The following is a 25616-nucleotide window of genomic DNA, read 5'->3' as shown; positions in this document are numbered from 1 at the left end:
TTGAAAGAAGATTTATACTTTTTAACATTATCAAAAACAATATTACTTCTTTTTGATGCTGAAGACATAAAATCACAAATAAAAGTAAGTTCACAGAATCATGAGGATCAAAGGTGGGCTGCCACATTGCCGATGATAGACAACACATGTGGGTGCTATCCTCATGATAGACCTCTACCTTAGTGTACTTTTCAGTACCATTAAGCGGCAACATTTGCACCGCATGTACTTGTTTTTGTGGAGGTCTATTTGGGGCTTTAGCTCCCGCTTATTTATTTTTAGGACAGCAGTTCCAAGCAGCATGGTCTTTGCCCAAACATTTGAAGCAAATATTTTCTTGCCTGGCCCTTTCATAATCCTATTTCTTCAAGAGAGGATAATTTTTTAGGTTTCTTAGGTGGTACCTGAGGAACCACCTTCTTATAGTGCCCCTTCCTTTTCAAATTGGGAAATTTGTTGAACTTTGGAACAAAACCTGTTTGCTCTGAAGTTCCAACTTTGAACTTCCCCATCATATCATCATATATTTGGGCATACTTAATGGCTTCCTCAAAGGTTTTAGGAGAATTTCTTTTCACTTCAACCTTATAAATGTCTTTGAGACCTCTCATGGAACCCCTTATCTTTTGGAATTGATCAATTCCCTTCAGCTTAAGGACTAAAAAGATATGTCTTCTCATGAATGGTTGTGACTTTTTGCGAATGGGTGCGACCCTAGGTATGAGGGGGGGTGTCCCTTCAATTGAGAGAAAACCCTCAAGTGAAGAGGTGTGACCCTTCATAAAAGGGTGCGTCCTTTCATGAAAAAGTTGAGACTTTTCACGCTAGGAGGTGCCCCTTGACTGAAGAGGTAGGACTCTTCATGTTGTACAAGGTGCTTTTGTTGGGCAAAAAGATGTGTCCCTTGGTCTGGGAAGCACTCGAAGGGACACAAGCCCAGTCATGTCCATTCACATCGTCTTGTGATGTGAGGGGGATAGAGAGGCCAATAACAAGTTATGTGGGGCAATGGGTGAAAATTTTATTACTGCATCTGTAACCAGCGGGAAACGATCTTTGTCTACTCAATCCTAAACCTCATAAATAGCCACAATGCAAGCTTTAGTCACTTAACAATACTTAGAAATAAATTTCAACAACAACAAAGGGGAGGCTGGAATGCCCCTACTACGTGAAAACAATACACAAAACACACACTGGCCCCAAATGCCTTGCGCCCCTAGGCAGTGACCAATGTAATCCATAAGTGAGTTAGGGGCATCCAACTTGTACCGGGTAGTCATGATATCCACCTCAAAAGTGGTAGTGAGCGATGCTGTCGAGAAGACTTGCTTGAATTTGACCCAAGTGGTAGGTGCTCATCCTTGCAAGAGGAGGTTGGTCCACCATTGGAGCACATTGCCCTTCCAAAAGGCGGCTACCTTTCCGACTTTGAAAGACTCCATAAAGTGTCCACCTAAGTATGTGGCATCAAACTGTTACATGAATGTCAAAGCCTTCAATTTTTCCTGCATCCCATTAAAGGTCTCAAACTTTACAGCTGCCCCTCCCTCCTTGTAATCTTTCAACTTGCCTTTAGGGGTGAAATTATCATAAATGAGGGGTTGTAAAAAGGGCGGAGTCATCATTACTCCCACATTTTGAGCTGTTCCACCCGTACCCATGGTGGGGTTAAACATTCTGAGTCCCACTCCCTGCATCTGTGGCACATTCCAAGTATTGCCCATCATTCCAGACATTCCTGTCTGCATCCCAGGTTGCATCCCAATGTTTGAGTACATCAAGTTGGCATTTGGGGGGGGCATTCCACCCATCATTTGCTGCTGAAAATTCTGCATTCTGGGCTACATGCTACCCATAAAGCTTCCTAGCATTCTGGGCCCTTCCATGGGTGGTCCCACCATTGCTTGAAAAATTGATCCCCCTCCGAAGTTTCTTGGATGCATCATGGGCTGAGGTAGGACTTGCTGTCCCTGGTTTACTGAATGAAAATTATTGGCATTACCCGCTACAGGGGTGATTGTGGGAATATCTAAAGGTTGACCATTGAAAGATACATGTCTTTGAGTCTTCTTATGCTTCCTCTGTTTCTTCCGAGCTGTCTTTGTGCTTCCATAGGGAGCAACAATAGGAGGAGCTTGCATAATCTCTGTGAAAGCATCTTGCAACTATAACAAGGCTCCTGCTATGCTTTGCATTCTCAGCTAAAAAAGGGCATTGGGATCAAGCTCCTCTGCTCATCTACCTCATCCTGTGAGTCCTCAATGGCATGCTTAGGAGAAACTGGTTGTGCCCCACTATCGTGCTAGTCATCACCCCTACTAATGCTATGCTCCTCTTCAAAGCTCTCTGATGCTCTATCTTCCTCCTGACCCTCCTACTCAGAGATGGTCAATGACCTCTCACAGTGTAACATGCTTACTAAGATTGATGGCTATAGCAACAGTTGCAATGAAGGTGTCCTTCACCCAACACTCCCAGGGCTCACCTCTATGGGAAGATGGTGACGATCCTGGCAGCCCCCCATCCTCTCCCTCTCCTCCTCACTCCGTCTCCTCCCTTCTCCTCCTCCCTCCTCCTCCTCCTCCCTCCTCCTCCTCCTCCTCCTCCTCCCTCCTCTCTCTTCTTTCCCCCATGCTCTTACACCTTCTTCCTCTCCCACTCCTATCCTCCCCCTAAACCCTTAGTTCCTTAACCCTTATTCTCCATGATCTACAAGGGAGACGAGTTCTCTAAGTTCCTAGGGGTAAATTCTAAGTGTACCACTAGGTCCTAGGGGCAAGGGAAAGGCACTTTAGAGGTGTCATAAACTTGGGCACAAGGACATTCTTTATCATCTATACTCAACCCCCCCCATGCTTTTCTTTTCCCCTCCTTTTGTACTGTATTTCCCCCCCCTAAGGTTATTTAAAACCCTTGGTTCACCAATTTTATTCATGCATGGCTTTTTACCGGGGCAATTAAAACCTTATGTTCCCTTGTTCCCCATATTTACACAAACATACACACAAACTCATAAACAATCACACATATACACCCCCACTATGCCTTTACTCTTGGTGCACCCCTTTCACGAAAAAACTTACCCATTCCAAGGGTCACCCCCTCTCATGCCAAGCACCAAACTTTATAAAAAGGGACCTAGGGGGGCCTAAAAAGCACTCCACCCTTTCACCCAAGGCCTACCTCAGGGGGAAAATGACCAAAAGCCCCGAATTCTGCTGAAATAAAGCAAATGTAACAAAGCATGGGTCGAAGCTCTGTCAAATGTATGTCAAGAATTCATTTGTGAATGGTATACTCCATGAGGAAGTTTATACGTATCATCCCAAGGGGTATATACACCCCAAATATCCGATGCATGTGTGCAAATTGAAGAAAGCCTTATATGGGCTGAAGTAAGTTCCAAGAGCTTGGTGCGAGAGAACAAGTAAAACCTTGCTAAATATACAACCCAGGCAATCCAAGAGTGATAGCTCACCATATGTGAAGTGAGAGGTTGCCAAAATGGTGACTGTGATAATATACGTGGATGATTTGATCATCACGGGGAGTCTTGATGCATAAATTACAACAATTAAGAAGAGATTGTTAAATGAATTTGATATGAAGGATCTTAGATAGCTAAGGCACTTTCTTGGGAGTGAGGTAATTGATTCACCTTATGGTATTTGGATGATACAAAGACAATATGCTTTGGATATGCTGAAAAAATATGGTATGACAGCATGCAAACCAGTTAATAGCGCTCAAGAGCTACTTTACATGGAATTGATGACTTGCAAAAGTAGAGGATTTTTTGCAAAACTATGAATTTTTTTGATAGCATGACGCCTGGCATGGGTGCAAAACTCAAGACTGAACTTTTCAATTCAATATTGCAACATCCTTGGGTCCAATGCCTTTGTGACCCTTCATCAAGAGAAAAAGGTGATGTTCAAGCAGTACACTGGCAATTGTAAAGCAATCAGTTTCCAAAGATGAGTTGTTTTTGAAGAAAAGTGCATTGACTATGCTAATGAACTCCAATTAGTGCATTTCCTTGGCAAAGGTCACAAGAGTACTTCAAGTTCCTAGGCGTAGTTTGTATGAGGCAAGATCCAGAGTCTATGCACGGGCTGATGATGGTAATGGACTATTCTCATTGGCTGCATGTTGGAAGCAACACCACACAAGCCTAATCAGTGGATGAAATAAAGGAACTTGTACAATCTTTTTGGGAGGCCGAGATGCATGTTTCCCCCAACAAGAAGGACATGTGCCAAGAAAGAATTGGTAGAAATATTTACATCAAGCACCCGGTGCACCTTCTCGAGGAGCCTCAGGTATTGCCCTACTAAAGTGCATGATTGATTATGATTAGTTATAATTGTCATATTATGATTAGCACTCTTCTACCAATGTCATAGGCTTCTTGGCACATATAATGCTTGCTACCACAATCAATGCTTGCTAGCAACTGAAATGCTTGTTAGCACTATAAATCTTGGCTAGAACTTGCAATTAGCACTCTCATCTCACAATAAACACTTGCATATATATGCTAGCACCTGCACTGCTATTAGCCCTTGCAATCCTTATTAGCACTTGCAATGCTTATTAGCACTTTCATCTACCACTACCAGATTCTAGTTAGCACCACATGCAATGCTTGTAATTGCAGATTCTTGTTAGCACATGCAATAATAGGCATGTGCTCACAAGAATTGCATGTGCTTGTTACCATGTGCTGGCAAGAAATGTTTGTGCATGTTAGCACATGCCATTCTTGCCAAGCGCCACCTGTAGTTGCTAGCACCATGCTTGGTAGCACTTGCAATCCTTGTTAGCACTTGCAATGCTTATTGGCACTCTCATCTACCACTTCCATATGCTAGTTAGCACCTATACTTGCTGCTAGCACCACTTGTGGTTGCTAGCACAATGCTTGTTAGCACCTGCAATCCTTGTTAGATCAAGTGCAATGCTTATTGGCACTCTCATCTACCACTTCCAGATGTTAGTTACCTGTTATCGCACGTGCTTATTAGCACATGTAATAACATTCATGTGCTCATAACAATTGCATGTGCTGGTAAGAAACGCTTCTAGTTTGGGTTTTAGCACATACACTCACAATGCTTATGAGCACTTTCATCTACCATTACTAGATGCTAGTTAGCACATGCGATGCTTGTAATTGCAGGTGCTTGTTAGCACATGCAATAACAAACATGTGCTAACAAGAATTTCATGTGCTTGTTAGCATGTGATGGCAAAAAATGTTTGTGCGTGTTAGCACATGCCATTCTTGCTAGCGCCACCTGTAGTTGCTAGCACCATGCTTGGTAGCACCCGCAATCCTTGTTAGCACTTGCAATGCTTATTGGCACTCTTATCTACCACTTCCATATGCTGGTTAGCACCTATACTTCCTGCTAGCACCACTTGTGGTTGCTAGGACCTATAATGTTTGTTAGCACCTGCAATCCTTGTTAGATCAAGTGCAATGCTTATTAGCACTCTCATCTACCACTGCTAGATTCTAGTTAGCATGTGCATTACCTACTATTGCATGTGCTTGTTAGCACATGCAATAATATTCATGTGCTAATAACAATTGCATGTGCTTGTTAGCATGTGTTGGCAAGAAACGCTTCTAGTTTGGGTTTTAGCACATATACTTGCAATGCTTATGAGCACTTTCATCTACCATTGCTAGATGCTTGTTAGCACATGCAATGCTTGTAATTGCGAGTGCTTGTTAGCACAAGCAATAACATACATGTGCTAACAAGAATTTCACGTGCTTGTTAGCATGTGCTGGCAAGAAATGCTTGTGCATGTTAGCACATGCTATTCTTGCTAGTGCCACCTGTAGTTGGTAGCACCATGCTTGTTACCACCTGCAATCCTTGTTAGCACTAGCAATTGCATATTGACACTCTCATCTACCACATCCATATGCTGGGTAGCACCTATACTTCCTGCCAGCACCACTTGTGGTTGTTAGCACTTGCAATCCTTGTTAGCTCAAGTGCAATGCTTATTAGCACCCTCATCTACCACCTGCCAGATGCTAGTTACCACATGCAATGCCTATTATTTTACCTACTAATTGTGCTAATTAGCACTTGCTATGCCTATTAGCACCTGGAATTCCTGTTAGCATCTACAGTGCTTGTTGTTACACCTACTAGCTATGTTAATTAGCACTTGCACTGCCTATTAGCACCTGCATTGCTTGTTAGCATCTGCATTGGTTGTTAGCACATGCACTACCTGTTAGCACTTATGACTAGTCATCAACACCTATGATTGCTAATAAGCAATTATGATTCCTTTTGATGGTAGGTTGAACTCTTTCACTGATTTAAACAAAAAAATCCAGAGTGTAGGATTCAATTGCGGTCATTTGAATATTTGAAGCCTCTATTCGTGCGCAAGTTAAAGGACCGCTACACCTGTTGCCATGAATACCATGTGCAGATGTCCTTTCTAAAAGTTACGTTGAATCCAATGCGCAATAAAAAGTTTGGCATCCATTTGAAATGTCAATGCAAATGCATTGGCTGTACTAGTGATGACACAAGCAACATATGTTCATCTACTCTGCACACTTACAAAGGTGTTACTCATTTGGTGGGAATCATTGATTTGTCCAACATAGAATTATGCAAACTTCCATCGTAGGAAGTATTTAATGGGTGAATTCAAGGATTGTGGCATAAAGAAGTTGGCTTGCTGCCCCTTGGAGATAATGAAGGAAGGGAAAACCATCACTGTGAAAGTATTTGAATATGTGGATACTATAGACAGGCATGGAATAAGAAGAAGAGGAAAGATCTCGTGAACAAAGACATGTTGGGAATTTTTGCAGTTCTTGAAAAGTAAAATGAAGCACTTTATCAAACACAACTACATAGCCCGATGGCAAGCGCTTCAATTCAAGGAATGTATTATCAAATTCCCTGATGATGTGGTTGTCTCAGTTGTAGACTTCGTAGAAAATTATGCTTTCAAAGAACAAAATGAGGTTTAGTCAATGCACATGCATTCACTAAAGGTCTCAATTTTTGTGCATATAACTTACTACTGTAAGGTAGGAAAATTTATTAAAATAGTTCACTTCTTCATTTCATATGATAGAGGCAGCATGACACATTATTTGTACAACATTGTTTCATGTTACATGACATGTGGTTGAAAGAACAAGAAATTGCATTGAAATGGCATTGGGTTTGGTATGATGGGGTTGCCTCCCAGTTCAAGGCTTGCAGGCCCTTCTATTTTGTTGCTAGGTATGGCAAATGACAAGCATGGAAATGACTTGGAACTTCTTTGCAAGTGGGCATGGCAAAGGAGAGCACGATGGAGCAGGGGCTATTATTAAAAGAACTTTAACACATGAACAACTAAAGAAAGACGATGCTACTTTAAAGTGTACGAGCAATGTTGTTGCTTTCCTGCAGGCCAACTTATCCGAGGGAGCTGTAGCGTCTTACGCATCCAAACAAAGGGAGTGTGCTCATGTATTTTGGGAGATAAAGGTAGGAGATGTGAAGAGGGAAAATAAGTGGAACTGTGAAGCTATTCCCAATTCACGTTCTTTACATGTTTTTTGTGGTCACAACCCACAAGATCCATCAGGCCTTGCTACCAAACATTTGTCATGCTTTCGTGATGCATGCATGCATGGGCTTTGGAACAGATGTACCAACAAAGCACATGTGCAACCTTGGGGTTTTCACACATTGGTACCTTTGCCAGATATACAGCTTACTACAAATGAGGAAGATGCATACACATCTGCAACTTTTGAAGGCCATCATGATGTGTTAAGCAATGCTTTGCGTGTTGGTGGCATTTTTGCATTCGACGCTGAGACCAATTATGTTGAGGGTGCAAATTTTTACCTACTTAAATCCACTGCAGAAAAACAACAATCTTCAGGTGTCCATATCTTAGCTCCTTTCAACTTGTAGGATCATTGGAGAAGCTTGACCCGTAGATCCCTTGAGTTAAGCGTAATGATAGCATGACCTTTAGACTTTAAGATAGGAGTTGCTATGGGTTCATCATCGTCATCAAGAGCATCATCCTTATCAACCATCCAAACATGTGCTAAGGTGACGCTGAAAGAGTCCTCTTTGTACCATCCTTCGGGGAGTCCCCCTATTCTAATCTTCAAAGCATTATCACGCCTAGCTGCATGTTCTTTAATCTCTTCTTGAATGTCAGCCTTATTTACCTTTGCATCAAACTCCACAATAACTTTCTTCTTTGTGGTTTGTACTTCAATGTGAACTAGATCTTTGATTGTGGAGACTAGGTGGGGGTAGGGTGGGGAAGCCTTGCAAGATTTTACCTCCTCATCAATGACTGCTTGCTTGCCAGGTCCTAGAACTTGAATTCTAGCAACTGCATCCACCAATTCCATCTTTAACTCTCTTACCTACTCTTGTAGATAAAAAATATGTCCATGGTACCCAATGATGGGTTGGTCCAGACATCCTCGTAGGTATGTTTGTGCATACGGAGAGGGTGTCATAGATGCAACGGTGTCCTATTGTTTGAGGTTGTTGGGGTTGAGGGGGGGACTTCGAGAAGAGGCTCGGCCATTCCTTGTTGGGCATGTTTGCTGGCTGGGCTAGGCATTCAGCCCAGCTACCCTTGGTTTGGGTTAACATTTATCGAGGTTAGGTTAGGTCATAATTAACCTAGATTAGGTTAAGTTAGGATTTTTTTGAGGGGGGCTGTAAGTTGGAAGGGGGGTCGCTGGCTTCTCCTATCAGTGACTATTGCTGGTGATAGTGTCGACGGCAAAAATTGGGCAGTGGCGGTGGCTAGGGTTTTTGAGGGCCAAGGACGGCGGCGGTAGCAGCTAGGGCTTGAGAGGGCTGGCGATAGGAGAGAGAGCTACGATGGACGACGAGAGGGCTGGTACAACAGACTACGATCGGGACTATCTTGATGATTTGGGAAATGTCATAGTGAGGGATTCTTATGTCATTAAAGATATCTTCTACAAACAAATAGATCACTATTTATTTAAACTCCTCACGACTCAACCACATACTCTCGCACCTTGTGCGTTGCATCAAGATACCTATGGAGAGTCTCCTAAAACGAAGAAACATTTTCTCAATTACTCCAAATACCTATGAGGTCATATATAACAGCATGCCCTTTGATGTTGACATGCAATAATCTATTCTTTGAGGAATAGTTGCAATATGAAGTGTTTGGAATTTTTGCAATACGAAGTGTTTGGAAACATTCAAAAGGTAATCTGTGTTAACATGTATGCTAACATGAGTACACTAACATAAGTATGCTATCAAGTTGCTAACTTCAGTATCCTGGTATAAGTACACTAACATAAGTATGCTATCAAGTTTTTAACTTCAGTATCCTTACATAAGTAAGTATGCTAACAAGTATGCTAACATCAGTATCCTGACACAAGCATGCTAACATATATATGCTAACGAATATGCTAACATCGGTATCTTGACATAAGTATGCGCTCTAGTTACATTTTTGTTAAAAAGTGTCCCACACACTTTGTTGCCAAGTGGGGCCCCCTTCTATTTTGGTTCTCTCTCTCTCTCACACCCACACTCACTCACACTTTCTTTTTTTAAGAACTCTCTCTCTCTCTCTCTCTCTCTCTCACACACACACACACACACACAGAGTTTGCAAATCATTCGAACTTTCCTATACACAGGCTTCCATCACAGGTGTTGCAAATTAATCATTGATTCATCTTGACAAGTGTTTTCCTTTGACAGAAGCAATTTGAAGGCATTGCTCACGAGTACTTGTACTCACTTTTTTTTTTTTTTTTTTTTGGGGGGCTTGGGTGACCCTTGGGGCCTATCTCGAGAAGTCTAAGGAGCCTTTCATAGCTAGTTGCCTTTTTGGATCTGGGCTTTCCATCGCAGGGGCTGCACATTTCCCATTGAAAGTTCGAATAGCAGTGGCAGGAAGGCGAAGAGAAAAGGTTTGGTGTCGTCCAAGCGGTTGGGTGCTTCATCGTGCGGCATATACTCCGAGCTCCGAGGGTAAGCTCATGGTACAAAGATTATTGAGTGGATTATATCTTTACGAGGCACCTGACACTTGATTTGCGTTTTTGGCAGCAATGATTTTGGAAAGCAATAGCCAGGGGCAATTGGACTTGGGGCAGACCTCTGATGCAGTCCAAAACGATCTCACAGATAATGGGCACATACAGGATACTGCTCTCGAATCCGTGAGTACTCGTATTAGTGGACCATCAGTGGATCATGCACACGAGGAGAGACTTGCAGACCAGGGTACCCCGCCTGAAATCCATGAGACAAGACAGGATGAAGACACTGTCCAATCCAAAGAGAGGGAGTTGAGGATATCCAATGTGAGGCGTGAGGATGCTCCGTCAGTTGATGAGTCTGGTAGACCTGACGATAATGGCTCCGACAAACGTGAGGGTAGTGCCAATGCTGACTTAACTTCTGAGGACAATCTTTTCTCGTATGAAACAAAGGCTCCAAAATCATTCTTAAAGAGGATGAATGACATTGTTGGCATGGAGCAATGGCATGATCCAGATGCTGTTGCAGATATAATCCTTGCCGAGCCTCCTATTGCTTCAGGATTGCTTGTCGAGGAGGACAAATGGGATGATGGTATTAGTCTGCAGCCACTTTATGTTAAGGATGTCTCGAAAATGCCTGCTTGTCCAATGTCAACGCTGGACAAAGACCCACGAACTGACGAGAACCAGCATATCAATAACGATCGTTGCAATGATTTTTCAACCCTTGTTGAAAGCTCTTTAAACCCCTCACAGCCAAAACTGATGCTTAAGACTGATACATCTCCTTGCAGGAGCTTGGAGAATAGAGTAGCTGGCAGTCACACACCTGGGATATTATCAGGTTTGGAATCACTGCTCTCTCCAGACTTTAAGACAATACCTGGTCAAGATCAGCAGAATACCACGGTATCTTCTGATCACAGTCTCGAACAAGAGAAAACCTTGCTTCAGAAGAAAACCATGTCATCAGAAGCAGGTTTGCAGTGCTCTCTCTTGCTGGAATATGAAAAGGGCACAGGAGTGTATGATGATGGTAATGTCAGGCTGTCAGAAGCAGGTGTACAATGTTCGTTCCCTTTCTATTCTGAGATGCTGCAGAATGCAGCTTTGCAAAGTCAAGGTCGGATGATGAATATGGTCAACCAAGACAACAGGCTATCAGATGCAGAATCAAAAGGCTCTGCTACTATGGAGCAGGAAACAATCCATTTACTGAAGCAAACTCTAGATAAGATCAATGATTTTCTAGTTTCAGACCAAAAAAACGCTGAGTTACTCAATGCTATCAGGTTAGTTGAGACTTGGATGTTTCCATGCCCATGTGGACTACTTTATTTTCATGCAAGCTCTTGTATAATAGCATGCTACGAAGTAACTAAATTACAGCCACTACTTTTGGGAAATTTTGGAGCTTTACAAACAAGATTGCAGTGTACATTTTTGGGACACGGAAACTACACCTGCAGAAAGAGAGAACATCTTGGGGTGGGGATGGGCAAATGCCACATCATCAAAGAAGGAAAAAGCCGGAATGAATAGGTTTTATAATCACGGTTCTCAACTCGACACCGAAGTCCCACCACACAAGTCATCAAGGTCTGCTTGAGGTTCAAGTCCCAGGGCTCAAGGGCCAATAATCAAAATACATGTAAAGGTAGTTGCTAAGTTGTAGCGACAACTGAGCAGCGACCTAAATCAAACTTCTAGGGACCCAAATATCTACTGCTCCCAATCCAGGCTCTGATACTGGACCTTTTCTTAATCTCCACCCTTCATGAGGATGATCTATTCATCACGATCCAGTGAAGCTCTTGGGAGCAGATTCTGTGAAGCAACATAAATTTGCATTCAGAAACACAAGATCATCCACCTTGGCGGCTGCACTCAAGGTATTATACGTAGGGGTAGTATATGTGCTCCCAAACTCTGCTATTGCCCGTTATCTCCTTAAATTAAGGAGACATGGCCGCATTGCAGGGAAAGCCTATGAAGAAAACTTGAGCAACGTTATAAATGGAAGCCTTCCCACCATGGTGCCATAATCTACGATTGTGGCCTGCCTCGTGGTAACATCTTGTTAGACTGCCTCTATGACCATTGGGAGTCATCGTGGAAGAAAAGAGTGCTGCATGTGCAGTGGCCGATACAAAGCTTAGGGTCATGCTTGCGCAGCAGAAGTAGAAACCCCACCTCATATTTCGATGAAAAGCAGAATCCCATGCTTGCTGTGCTGAAACAGATGGGCATCCATTGTGCTTGGCCATGATAGCGGCACCAAAGCTATCAGTGTCCTCAATGGCAATAATTCTCTGCTCCATTAACAATGGAAACCGTGTACCGCTAGAATTGACCAATTGTTGTGTGTAGGGCTGAGAGAGAGAGAGAGAGAGAGAGAGAGAGAGAGGTCTTCAGAAGGTCTCAGGGGCCTATGAGACAAAGTACACAAAAAAAAAGTAGCTACTACGTCTTTATATCTCAGAGAGTTGAGGAGTACACATGGCATCTCAGCTCGAGATTGTTTTAGCACACATGCATGTAATAGTCCTATAACAAAGTGGCCTTCATTACACACACACACACACACACACACACATATATATATATATAGAGAGAGAGTTTATCACATCAGTTTACATATATATATATATATATATAGAGAGAGAGAGAGAGAGAGAGAGAGAGATCAAAGGGTCAAACCTAATAAAATGAGCTGAAAGGGTGGAGCCTCCAATTGGGCATCATAACCCACAACGAGTACAACATAATCAAATCATATCAGATCTAATACATGAGAGTAGTCTGGACCCGTGGCCAAGTTGGAAGCTCAAGGGGGGTCCGGTGATGAATGAGGCTGTGATGACAGGAATCTATGATAGAGAGCTGATAGCAGTCCGTGCATGTGGCCTGCTGTGGTCTCCTAGCAGTGGCCCTATGCCTGATGAGCCATTGTAACCCCTGTAGTGAACATGGAGGGAAGACCCCCAAGCATGATCCATGCGTCAAGCTGCTGTTGAATCTGTTGTGTCACTAGCTCTGGACCTCGGCCTTGCCGACTACCCGTGATCTGCTGGTCTGTACGATCTGGCTGGAAAAACTCCATGATCATGCTCTAGGTAGAGTCTAGCTGTGGGCCCTGACTCGCCCCTGTTTCCTGGACAAGTGCCCTGTGTATCTGATGATCTCATGGATGAAGGCGGCAAGGCCTTTTTGATCTGGTAAGAGAGGAAGCTAGAGAGGGCCTTCCTGTGAAATCCGTAAACAGTGGCCCCTGTAGAAGCTGGGCTTCACTAGAAGCTCGTTGGGTGCCAACCGGGTCTTGAATGTGCGTAGCTGTAGGAGGTCCTCTTGAACGTCCTGGTTGACCTCGTGATACATGAGCGGGACTGAAGGAGCCTCAATGTTATACTAGAAAAGGGGTAAGTGATCCATGTGAAGGAAGATAGGGCCAGCTATGGTAATCTACATCATCTTGAGGTGCAAGGGCCATAGTCCCTAACTCAGTAAAGGTACGCGATGACCTAAAATGCCTTGTCAAGCTGTAGTGGAGATGCACTGACCAACAGCTAGAACAATCTGATGCGGGACTGATGGCTTGCTACAGATCGTCCATGACAGCAAGAGAACCTGGATACGCTCTATCTCAGCCCAATCTGCCTCTGATAAATTGGAACTTAGACCACTAACAAGGGCTGCCATACATACCCGCTGGGCAGACCAAGGTCTGCAAGTTTAGTAACTCAAGTGAGGCACGTAGAACAGAGAATGTGCACCCCTCAAACAGTGGAGTCGATGCTGTGGTAAAAAGATCGTCCTGCTCTATGCTATCATCCCTACCTGAGGATTGATGGACATATAAATCCCACACCATATCATCAAACACCTCCTCCTCCACGGCCTCATGAGGTAATGGCGGAGGGCTACTATCACCATCACTCCATGCATCCATAACGGTCCCTCCTGAAGATCCACCTCATATCGCCGACGCTTCGCCTCCTCATGACGAGCATAGGGCAACATAGTGCTTCCCGTTCCTCGCCACTTGTCTAACTCCCTGTTGCTTGTGACCTTCTCCCCTCCTTTTTTGTCTGCTATGGCACCTCGCGACTTTCCTTCTTACTTAGCCTCTGATAGCCTCGCTTGCAACGACTACCTTCCCTCCACTGTGCTTGATAATTTACACCTTGCACCTCTTGCAAAGCATATCCCCTGCTCAGTTGGGCCTGATTTTCCGGTTGCATCGTAAATAACGGGCTAGAGAAGAGAACGCCGAGGTGTGTGTGAGGAAACCACGTCCACACTGATAACCCATCTGGCGTGAACAACTCTTTATGCATGGCTGCTCGGGATGTGTTGAAGATCATAACCTTGGTCTTGCCAAGGTTGACCAAGTCTTGCGATTCACAAGATATGTGCAACGCATCCAGATTCCAAATGTCTTTGAAGCCCCTCTGCTGAGGCCGAGAGCAAGACCACGTCATTTGCATATAAGAGAAAGGTGCCAGCAAGAGCCCCTAGTGTCTCCATAAAGTCACAAGCCAAATCTTGCCAGCTTCTGATAAGACGGGCTTTGGGCGTCGTATCAAAAGCTTTGCAGAAGTCCACAAAGCAACATATGTCTTTTTCTAAACATTTTTTGCTTAGAAATGCTCGTTTGGGAGGGACTAAAATGGAATACTTAGTCTTCGCAAGCAGTTGTAGCTCTAATGAGAAGAATGTGGACTGCTAGCCTTTGTCACGGCTGAGTCTGCCCTTCACCTCTGAAGTCCTAACAGAAACTCTGTACGAAGACCTTTGTATAATGGATGCTTAGAATATGTGGGGGGTGTGGTTATGTATGTGTGAGAGCATATATTTGTACTATGTTCCACACCTATCGTTGGGTGTTGATGATGTTGGTGGGGATGCCATAGTAGTTAGTCCTTGTTATAGGACTGATGGAGTTCATGAGTGACTGCCATGACATTAAAAGTTATTGACAACTTGAAGGTAGCTTTATTGACTGGTTTAAAACTTGGTTAAAGAGTGATGGAGTGGTCAATGTCCCTTTGAGGTGGGAGATGATGGGGCAGATCAACAAACACATCTGAATATTGCTGTAACAGCTCCTGCATGACATGATCTTCAACCCACACTTCCTTGTCCCTTCAGATTTAGAAAGGTGAAGGGCATAGACTGCACACACATTTTGAGGTTCCTTGCCACCTTCCTAGAAGAAATAACAGTCAACTTAGGTTGTTCATGACCCTTCAAAATTACCTCCTTACCTTTGTGGAAGAACCTCATAAACATGTGATTGAAATCCATAGTAATCTCTCCAAGAGCTTTGAAACCGGCCTTTCAATAAACAAAAGGGTAGTGATCTTCTTCTACTCAGTCATAAACTTCATAAATGGCCACAATGCAAGCTTCACTCACTTCAATCACTTAGCACAACTTAGAAATAAACTTCAACAACAACAAAGGTGAGGCTAGAATGCCCCTGCTCAATGAAAATAGTACACAGTGCACCCACTGGCCCCAAATGCCTTGGCGCCCCTTACGGTATTTATTTAATGCTTCTAAATGGAAATGCTTTACAACAGGGGTTCAAACCTGCACCATTCCTCTCTGCAAATCCTCAACTTGTCTTCAAGGCATCTAATCCAAGTGCACCACTAGAATTGCCACTGGCAAGGCATACTCGGGCATTCACTTCTGATCTGACCCAACTGAGAGGCATTCAACCATCCAAACAACTGGCAAACTGAGCTCAAGGCAGCCTCAAGGCTCTCACATGCATCCACACTGTCCTTAGGCCTGCCACATGATCACCCTTGCCTCTGGGTGCTTGCTAGAACCTGCAGGAGTCCTGAAAGGACTGCAAACAACTCGCATGCACTGCAAAAAGCTGCAAAGCAAGAAAGAACAAGGAAAAACAGAACCTGGAACCAACTCCCGCTGTCTGTGGCAAAGGGGCGAGCTCCTTCCTCGCACCTATCGTCTGTCGAGGCTCCCCACAGGGTGCAGGTGTCTTCCAGCAATCAGGAGAAGAGAGAAATGAAGGTGGAGAGCAGAGGGTGAACAAGAAAGAGCTGTAGAGGAAAGATGGTCCACAGATCTGCCCCGAAATGATTGCCTCGGGATTTGTGCATGAGTCCTCCTAAGAGCACATGCCAAAAGCAGCAGGGAAAGTTCCTCCTGCAGCCTGCAGTGGTCCAGTACAGCTCCAGAAGCCACCACGCAGCTAGAAACACGTGCAGAAAGGTCCAACACAGCAAAAGACAACCCTGGGCACCTGCTAGAGGCAGCAGCACATGTCCGTATAGATTCCGTACAGCCATACGGACGTCCGTGTCCGTATAGTTCGTATAAATTTTTCCAAAAAGTTGGGAAATGACTTTTGGCAAAACAAGCTGAAAACAGGTTTGAAACAGCTTAAACAGCTTAAAAACTGCACAAGAACAACTGAAAACGTCCAACACCTCTGGGAGAGTGAGGGGAGAGAGATGGAAGGTGGGGGAAGGGCATGCATACACATGCATGACAAATGGCACCTCCTTCTTGCCATTTGCCCCTTCATTAAAGTCCTAACCCCCATACCAAGGACAACGTTGGTTGTCCTTGGGCCCAACTTTTAGACCCCTCTTTTAAAGCCTTTGCCTTGCCCCTAGGACCTAGTGGTGCACCTAGACTTTGCCCCTAGGAACTTCTAGGAAGTGTGCACTTCCTCTAGCCAGTCCCTCACGGCCAAGCCATTACAACACTTAACCATGGTTAACCCCGCGTTAAGCATAGGTTGAGTTACAAATATACTTTACATCACTTTTCACGTCCCCATGACAAGCTCTCAGCCAATAGACATCCAAGGACAATGTCTATTGGCCCTAGATCCAAAGCAAACGAGTCTCCTTGGAAGGTATAATCTGGGGACAACTGAATTTGGGTGCCTGACAGCAATATCTGCTAATGGAGTGCTCCCCATTGGCCATTTGAACTTGCAGACCATGCTTGATTTGTGTAGAGTGTAGTCTAACTGATAGGACAGACTTAGAGTTCATGAAATTGTGGGTGCTCCCACTGTCAGCCAATATGTGAACTGGTCTATCATTGATGGCCCCTTTTAGCCTGAGTGTTTGCGTGCTTTGGGAACCCATAAATGCCTCCGGAGATATGCTATAGATCTCAGATTGGCTATCCTTCTTGTCCTTTAGGTCCTCCTTAGAGCTGGACCTAGTTGAGGCATTTGCATCTCCAGACCTGAAAGGTTTGACATTACCCACATTGCTGCAATAAACAATGGGATATCTTGGAATGAGAGTGGCTGGGGTAGCAGATAACACTTGCTTTGGAACCAATGGGAGGTTACCCCTGCTGATAGGTCTACTGTCTATGTGTCCAATGCCCAATCCTTTCTCCTTCAAGCTATACTTAGGTTTGTAGAGTTCTGCCAACCTCATTGCTTCTTAAGAGTGCTAGGATTGAGGGCTGTCACATCAGCAGCTATGCTGGGATGGAGTCTGTAAATGAATTAAAGCAGCCTACTTCTTTCATCAATACCATGAACAAACAAGGATAATTTCCAAAACTTTTTAATATAGCTCCTCACAGAGCCTTGCTGAGATAGATCATACCATTCACAAACAAGTTTATCTCTGGCAATAGAAGATACAAATGTCTGAAACATTTGCTCCTTAAATTCCTCCCAAGAGTGAATAGTGATTCCCTCATGTTGAAGGTTTCTCCACCAGGAATGAGCATAATCCTCCACGTGTAGGACAGCAAATCTTATCTTACTTTGATCACTTCTAGGATAGAGCAGAAAATAGTCTTCCATTTTACTCAGCCATTCTTCCAATTCACTAGGGGTACAAGTATTACCCTTGAACTTAGATAGAACACTTTCATGCTTGATATTCTTGTCTTGAGTAGGTCCCCTATAATAGACTGAATATATTGATGAATTGGCATGACTGACCCGAGATCAGCAGGTAAGGTCTTGTATTCATTAAACCTTTGACAGAGGCTATCTACCTCAGGGCTGGCACTCTTTGACAGAGGCTATCTACCTCAGGGCTGGCACTCTTGGGGACATTACTCTTTAGTGGCTCCCTGCTCTTGTGAGCTGTTTCCTCATCAGAATGATAGGTCTTCCTTGCTGATGCCATGAAGCCATGAGGGTCTACAGTAGGCTTAACCATCACATCCTTTTCAGCCCTCTAGGGCTTGCTCCATAGGCTTCTTTCCCTCATGAATCTGACTCCTTCGAGCTGGTTTAACCTCCTGTTCATTGTAGCAAGGGAATTGTGCATCCTTATACCATTAGCGTTTATCTCAACAATCATCTCCTTAAGGGTCTGTAATATAGGATCCATATACCCATTCGTGTTTTTCTCCTGGGCCTGAGATGCCTGGGCATGGGAAGTGCTATCAGTTAGCTCCTGTCTGCAACTGGCAGGGATTTCCAGCATTTCCATGCCATTATCTTGGGCTCCCTCACTGGAGCCAATGCCCAGTCTCGTAGAATCCAACACCAGATCAGTCTCGTAGAATCCAACACCAGATCATCCTCTGGAATGGGGTCAAAGTTCCCCATCTGATGCTTCTTAAACTGATATCTAGATCTCTTTGGAGGCATCTTGATAACCCAAATCAGTTCTGATATAAAGACAGTGTTTGAACAGTAAATTGAACACTGTTTGAGCAGTGAATTAACCACTGTTTAGAAGAGCTGTTTGGAACTTGAGGATTCTAGCTGGATCACTGTCCGTATAGACACTGTTTGACAGTACGTGCCACTACCAGGGTAACAGGTACACTGCCATGTAGCAACAGCACAGTAGTTCCCCCTAATTCTGAGTTTATGGGATACCAATTACCAATGATTATTGCTATTCTATAGATAGAATAGCATATAGAAACATATGGCATAGAACTGAAAAGCTGATCTGTAGGTTTAGAAAAACCCTAAATTGTACCTGCTGGAACAGAATTCGAGGCAATTTCAGGAGTAAATGAACTCTGATCAGTCCCAAACTTGGTACAGATGTATAATCAGCTGGGGTGATTCCAAATAAGCATGAAAAACTTGGAAGCCCCAAATTTCAGTGCAACCATAACTGCTGGAATTCAAAATTGCAACGGCTGGAACCAATTTCGAAGTAGAAATTAGGGCAAATGACACCTGATCAAAACCAAACTTGGTGCAGGTCTTGTAGCAGCTGGGGTAAAAACATGTGTGCAGAAAAATCCAGATTTGGTAGAGAAAATATCCAGATAGCAGCAATTTCTCAGCTCTGCCTAAGTCACATAAACCCTGGCAAATCTGATCCAACTCTGGGAATTTTGATGCAGTACCTTAGGGCTTGTGTTCAGGAGACCATTGCGTCCAGGAAGATGTAAAAAAATTGTAATTCTGAGAAATTCAAAAATTTGGCCCTCTAGCAGTCTGACATGTGGCAGAACAGAATCCAGGGCACTTCTGGCAATGAAATTTTGCACAGAGGTAGACCTTAGGCTCAAGACAGGATGATCCAATTTTCAGAACCAAATAATATGATAATCCCTGGAAAATGCTCTGATACCACTGTAGCTAAACTAGCCCTCTAGTTCAAAAGCCTAGTAATGTAGAAATGGCAGCAAATAAATGCAAAGGTAAAGAAGCATGTAGGTTGCAGAAATCCATGAGCTGAACCATGGTACCTGGATGTGCGTAGATCCATAGCTAGTGATGGGCTGCACCAGCAACAGGGCTAGGAATGGAGATTCGTAGGCTAGGAGTAAACATCTTAGTTCAGCCTAGAGCTAGTCAAGCGCAGCTGCAAATGAGTGATCACAAGATTGCATTAAGAATGAATTGGTACATAGTACAGTAAAGCCCCCTTTTATAGGTGTGGGCCTAGCATCAATTACTACTTATGGGATCACCAGCCTATTGAAACCGGCCTTCAATAAACGAAAGGGCAGCGATCTTCTTCTACTCAGTCATAAACTTCATAAATAGCCACAATGCAAGCTTCAATCACTTCAACTACTTAGCAAAACTTAGAAACAAACTTCAACAACAACAAAGGGAAGGTTAGAATGCCCCTGCTCAATGAAAACAGTACACATTGCATCGACTGGCCCCAAATGCCTTGGCGCCCCTTACGGTATCTATTTAATGCTTCTGATAGGAAATACTTTCCACCAGGGGTTCACCCCTGCATTGTTCCTCTTTGCAAATCCTCTATCTGTCTTCAAGGCATCTAATCCAAATGCACCACTAGAATATCAACTGGCAAGGCATACTCTATCCACTTCCAACTGAGAGGCATTCGGGCATCCAAACCACTGGCAAACTGAGCTCAAGGCACTGGGTGCTTGCTAGAACCTGTAGGAGTCCTGAAAGGACTGCAAACAACACACATGCACTGCAAAAAGCTCCAAAGCGAGAAAAACCAATGAAAACTAGAACCTAGAACCAAATCCCGCTGTTTGCGGCATAGGGGCGAGCTCCTTCCTTGTGCCTATCCTCCATCTAGGCTCCCCGCAGCGTACAAGAGGTTCCCAGCTACTAGGAGAAGAGAAAAAGAGCAAGTAGAAGGCGGAAGGGAGAACGAGAAGGGGTTGAAAAGGTTTTTGCAGCATATCTACCGCGATGTGCTTCCAGAATGCATGTCCTGGTCGAGATCTGCCTCGGAATCTGTGCTCCAGTCTCCCAAGACCTCAAAATCAGCGCCCAACTGTTCGAACATCTGCCTCAAAAAGTGTGCCATGGTTTGGGTGTTGCGCCAACTATCTGTACAGCAGTATGGTGTACGGCTGCTGTATGGCGTCCGTACAGTCACAATTAATGCGCATGCAATCTGTACAGCTGTACGGATTGCATGCCTCGGGGAATGTGCAGCTTCAAAACAGCAGCCAAGGGCCTGGTGCAGGACTAGGACAACAAGCAGGAAGAGCCAGCAGGAAGACAGACGTGGAAAAATCCACAGGAAGAGCTTCTGCTAGATTGACTAGCTCTAGGGAGAGCTTGGGAGGGATGGTAGGTTGGGGGAAATGACATGCATACACATACATGACAAATGGCACTTCTTTCTTGCCATTTGCCCCTTCATTAAAGTCCTAACCCTCCTGCCAAGGGCAACGTTGGTTGTCCTTGGGCCCAACTTTAAGACCCCTCTCTAGTGCCTGGTCACTGCTGAAACTTGTGGCTTAATAGACACTGCATCTGGGGTGGGCTTACGTGAGAGTGCATCTGCAACAACATTCTTCTTCCCAGGCACATGCACAATCTGAAAATGAAACAGAGAAAGAAAATTTGCCCACTTCATGTGCTTCTCAGATAGCTTTTTCTGTCGAAAGAGCATGTATGACAGCCAACATCTCTCTCATAGATGCCAAAATTCATTTCAGCATCTTGGAGCACTCTACTTTCGTATGCCATGACTCTACCATCCTATATAAGTACCCCTCCTACACTGTTCCCACATGCATCTGCTTGGACAGTGAAGGGTTTGCGAAGATTTGGCAAAATAATCACAAGATCTGAGCAAAGTTTTTCCTTCAGTAGGTCAAAAGCTGCAATTTCTTTGGGACCCCATCTAAAGGTGACCCCTTTCTTCTGTAAGGCATGTAAAGGAGATGCAATCTCTGCAAAATACTGGATGAACCTCCCGTAGTACGAGCACAAGCCCAGAAAGCTGCGTACTTCATGGATGTTCTTCAGGTGTGGCTAATTGCTGATGGCCTCTACCTTGGCATCCTTGGAAACAATGTGCTTGAGAAAATGGATCTCATGCATGAAAATTCCACTTTTCTTGGCATTGACAAGCAGCTTATGCTTCCATAGCTCCTCAAGAACAATTGCCAGGTGCTTCTTATGTTCAGCCTCATCCTGAGAGAACACGATGATGTCATCGAAGAAAGTCCCAATAAAGGCTCGGTGTTTCTTAAAATTCTGTCCATCTGTGTTGAAGGTGGTAGGTGCATTGGTCAACCCAAATGGCATGACAAGAAACTCGTACAGATCAAATGTGGTACGAAATGCTGTTTTGTGGCCATCCTCTAGCTGAATTCTGATCTACTCTTCAGATCAATGCGGCTGAACATTCTAGACCCCTATAACCTATCCAAAATATCATCTATCTTGGGTATAGGGAATCTGTTCTTGATGGTAATCTTATTGAGGGCTTTGTAGTCAATGCACATCCACCAGGATCCATCCTTCTTCTAGACCAAGAGCACAGGTGAGTAGTAGGGTGAAGAGCTGGGTTGAATCAGCCCTTTCTCCAACAGGTCCTTGACCTGGTTCATAATTTCCTGTTGTTGGGATGCTAACCCTGACTGTGCACGGCAACTTTATCCGTAAATAGAGGCACAAAGTAGAGGCTTCTAGCACGCTACCAGTACAACTTTGAAGCCACCTTTTCTTACCAAGAAAAGCTACAGAGACTTGCACACATACCCAACATACGTCAACATCAGCTACTAAAAAACTGTAGCCGAAAACAGGTTCCAGCCAACAAATTTGTCAATAGCAATTGACACTTTGTCTTCAAAAAATGAAATTGTTTCCCATCTATCTAGTTTACCGTCTACGCCTAGTTTGTGCTAATACAACTTCAATTAGGCTTTGCTTCTATTCACAAGTTTCTACGACCTTAGCTCGCAAGGAACATGTCGATATGCTAGCAAATATGGCTATTCACCGATTGAGGCTTCTCAACATGAGCAAGCGTCTTCCATAACGGGTGGACCCACTAGTAGTAGGGGGATTCCTCCCTGTCCCCTATCATGTGCATCGACCAATGTATAGGAACAATTTATAGGTGCGTGGTATGGGAGAGCAATTTGTCAGCAAATCTCTTAATAGATTGACCAACAATGAACAAGTTGTTGCACATGCATTTCAGGACAAAGGCAAGCGCCCTGTAACCCAACATCGGTTACTCGGAGGGCTAGGATGAATTCTTTGCACCATGCGGAGGTTTAATATTAGATGCTCGACATCCTTCTAGCTTTCAGCCCTTTTACTACTTGCAATTTACGGTCCTATGGAAACTTTTTGAAAGCTTTCTAGGATCTACAGAGGAGGCAAGGCCATCTTAGTTGGAGCAGTTTGTACCTTAGTATGGGGATTAATTTGGCATTGATGGTGCGCTCTCTGCACCTTGTAGATGGAGCCCTCTATTTTGGGCTTATCGGCTGGTGTACATTGTTCCCATGAGAATCACTGGTCCTTTTATAACACCAATTAGCATGCCCAGAGAGGCAATGGGTCCACATCGCAATCCACAATAGTGAGAGAGGGGCCAATTCTCCTCTCAGTGTTTTGGCTCACCATTTTTGCTTCAAAGATGCATTTAGCAGCAAGGCAATAGTACCAAGCTTTTTGAGCCATGCAGAAAGCTAGATGCTAGTTCTTTTCAAAGGAAGACAATTGTACCCCAAATGAGCTGGGGAAGTGGATAGGTGGAAGATTGTTGTTCTTAGCAGTAGGCCAGAGCCCAGCACCCCCTTAGACGGGAGCATTAGGAGTCCCAGACCCCTTGGGTGACACCTTCACAGAGGGAGAGTGGACCTAGGTGGGAAAAAAGAAAAAGAAAAAAGTAAATTGGCTCGAAAGCGCCACAGGCAATCGGTTGGACGCAGGGAGAGAGAAAGAGCAGGTCGATAGGCACCGGCAGAGAAGTAGCCGCAGGAGCCCTTGATTGGAGACCCTCCCCCCCAGTAGCAGGGGGCCATGGCTCAACGAGGAGCCATGGCCGTTGAGCCATGGTCCTGGTTGAGAGACAGAGCAGGTCGATAGGCACCGGCAGGAGCCCTTGATTGGAGATCCTCCCCCCCTTAGCAGCAGGGGCCATGGCTCAACTAGTTGATCCTCCATCAGTGGAGGTACAATGACCACAGTCACCCTTGCATCAACAGGTGCCTTAGGAGCTCCTAACGTTGCGATGGCAGAAGCTGCGGAGAGTAGCCGGTAGTGGTTGAGGAGAAGGGGATTTAGAGCCCAGTTTTTCTTGATCAGCAAGACAGGGCTCGCTCCCACCCCCCCTCCCTCGCTCCCGCCCCCTAGGACCCCCCTATCAGATTTGCCTCGGCTACCCTGCCAGTAGGTAAGGGCACGACCGCTTCCCCCTCCACTTCCTCGTCTCAGCGGCCTGTCCCCTTCCCTTCTCAGCCCTCCCATTCCGGGGGGGATTTAGAGGAAAGGGGCTTCTCCTTCTGATCAGTAACTCCCATCCTTCAGCTTGGGTAGCCTCTCCCGAGAGATTTTTGGAGATTGGGGCCTTGGAATTACTTTGAGATCTCGGACTCTTACGCTCTACCACTGGAGGTGATGCTCATGATCTTGCAACCCCAAAAGCGGGGTTCGATCAGTGCAGTGGGCTCCCAGACACATCAAGTTTGGAGATTCCAGCTTGCCTCCACAGGGTTGGAGAAGTGGACCCCAGGGGTATTTGATGCTATGATTGGGGATTAGATCTCACATATGATGGAAGATTAGATGGGTCCACTGGGACTAGATCTTTGGTACGCCCATGGTACTGAAGTGAACTTCTAGTTCAGCTTCACGTGGGAGAAGCCGATTTATGGTTTGACAGTAGGGGTTATCAGATTGCCGCCTAAGGCAATGATTGATCCGGCATACTACTGGCCACTCCAGAAGTGTGTTGAGCTATTTGGAGTGGACGTTTCCTTTATGTTGTTGTGGGCACGGAAGTTTGGCATAGAGCCGGTGTCCACCTTGGTACGCCGTCACACAGACACGGACTACTCGCCCTCCAAACCCCTCTCAAAGTCACAAAAGGTAGTTTTTATGGAACAGGCACCCACCCACCGGCGAGCCTTGTTTCTTGCCTCCCTGTGAGAAAATGGGGAGAGAGAGAGAGAGCAAGAGAGTGAGAGCTGGAGAGCTGAAAGCTTGGAAGCTGAGTTGCAATAGAAGAGTGTGAAGAGTACAACTCAATGAGTGAGAGATAAGGTTTTGTCCTAGTGACAAAACCTTAGTAGTCACTAACCATAGTTATTGAACTAACTGCGGTTAGGGGAAAAAACCTCTTAAAGAGGGAAAAGTGTCCCTAACTAGCTTTTTAAATTACATTGGTCACTGCTGAATTATATCTGTAAGTCTAACACCCCCCTGCAGTGCCAAAGTCATGTACAAGGCTGATCAATCACCAAACGGATATAAGTTCAGGGCACTGCGAAATGCCTCAAACTTTTCATGTGGTAGTGCTTTGGTGAAAATATCTGCAACGTTGTCATGTGTGGACACAAAGATCATACTGATCTCTCCTGCATGCAACTTCTCTCTGACGTAGTGATAGTGAATCTCAATGTGCTTCGTGCGAGCATGAAACATTGGATTCTTTGCCACTGCAATGGCACTCTGACTATCAGTGAGAATTGGAGAAGGACCCTCCAAAGATAGATGAAGATCAGCAAATAGACGTCGCAGCCAGACACATTCAACTATTGCTGTGAAAACTGCCCTGTACTCAGCTTCACATGATGAGGTAGCCACTGTAGATTGTTTCTTGCTCAGCCAGGAAATGCAAGATTTACCCAAAAAGAAACAATTGCCACT

General features: G+C 44.6%; 1 protein-coding gene across 2 annotated transcripts in view; it reads left to right on the top strand.

Annotated features, from left to right (window-relative positions):
• The first annotated feature begins 9747 nt into the window (after positions 1-9747).
• Positions 9748-25616, top strand: part of LOC147886954 (uncharacterized) — a 78866-nt gene continuing 62997 nt past the window's right edge. For both annotated transcript variants that reach the window (XM_087394612.1, XM_087394611.1), the window contains exons 1-2: positions 9748-10049; positions 10128-11355. In XM_087394612.1, the coding sequence (XP_087250738.1) occupies positions 10130-11355 (1226 nt within the window). In that variant the 5' untranslated portion in view covers positions 9748-10049; positions 10128-10129. The remainder of the gene's footprint in view (positions 10050-10127; positions 11356-25616) is intronic.

This window comes from Dipteris shenzhenensis, chromosome 23 (assembly GCF_047967505.1).
Source record: "Dipteris shenzhenensis isolate YYH24624 ecotype China chromosome 23, Dip_SZ_1.0, whole genome shotgun sequence".
NCBI lineage: Eukaryota > Viridiplantae > Streptophyta > Polypodiopsida > Gleicheniales > Dipteridaceae > Dipteris > Dipteris shenzhenensis.
The sequence above is the reverse complement of the archived record's forward strand: the minus strand, read 5'-3'. Positions and strand labels throughout refer to the sequence as shown.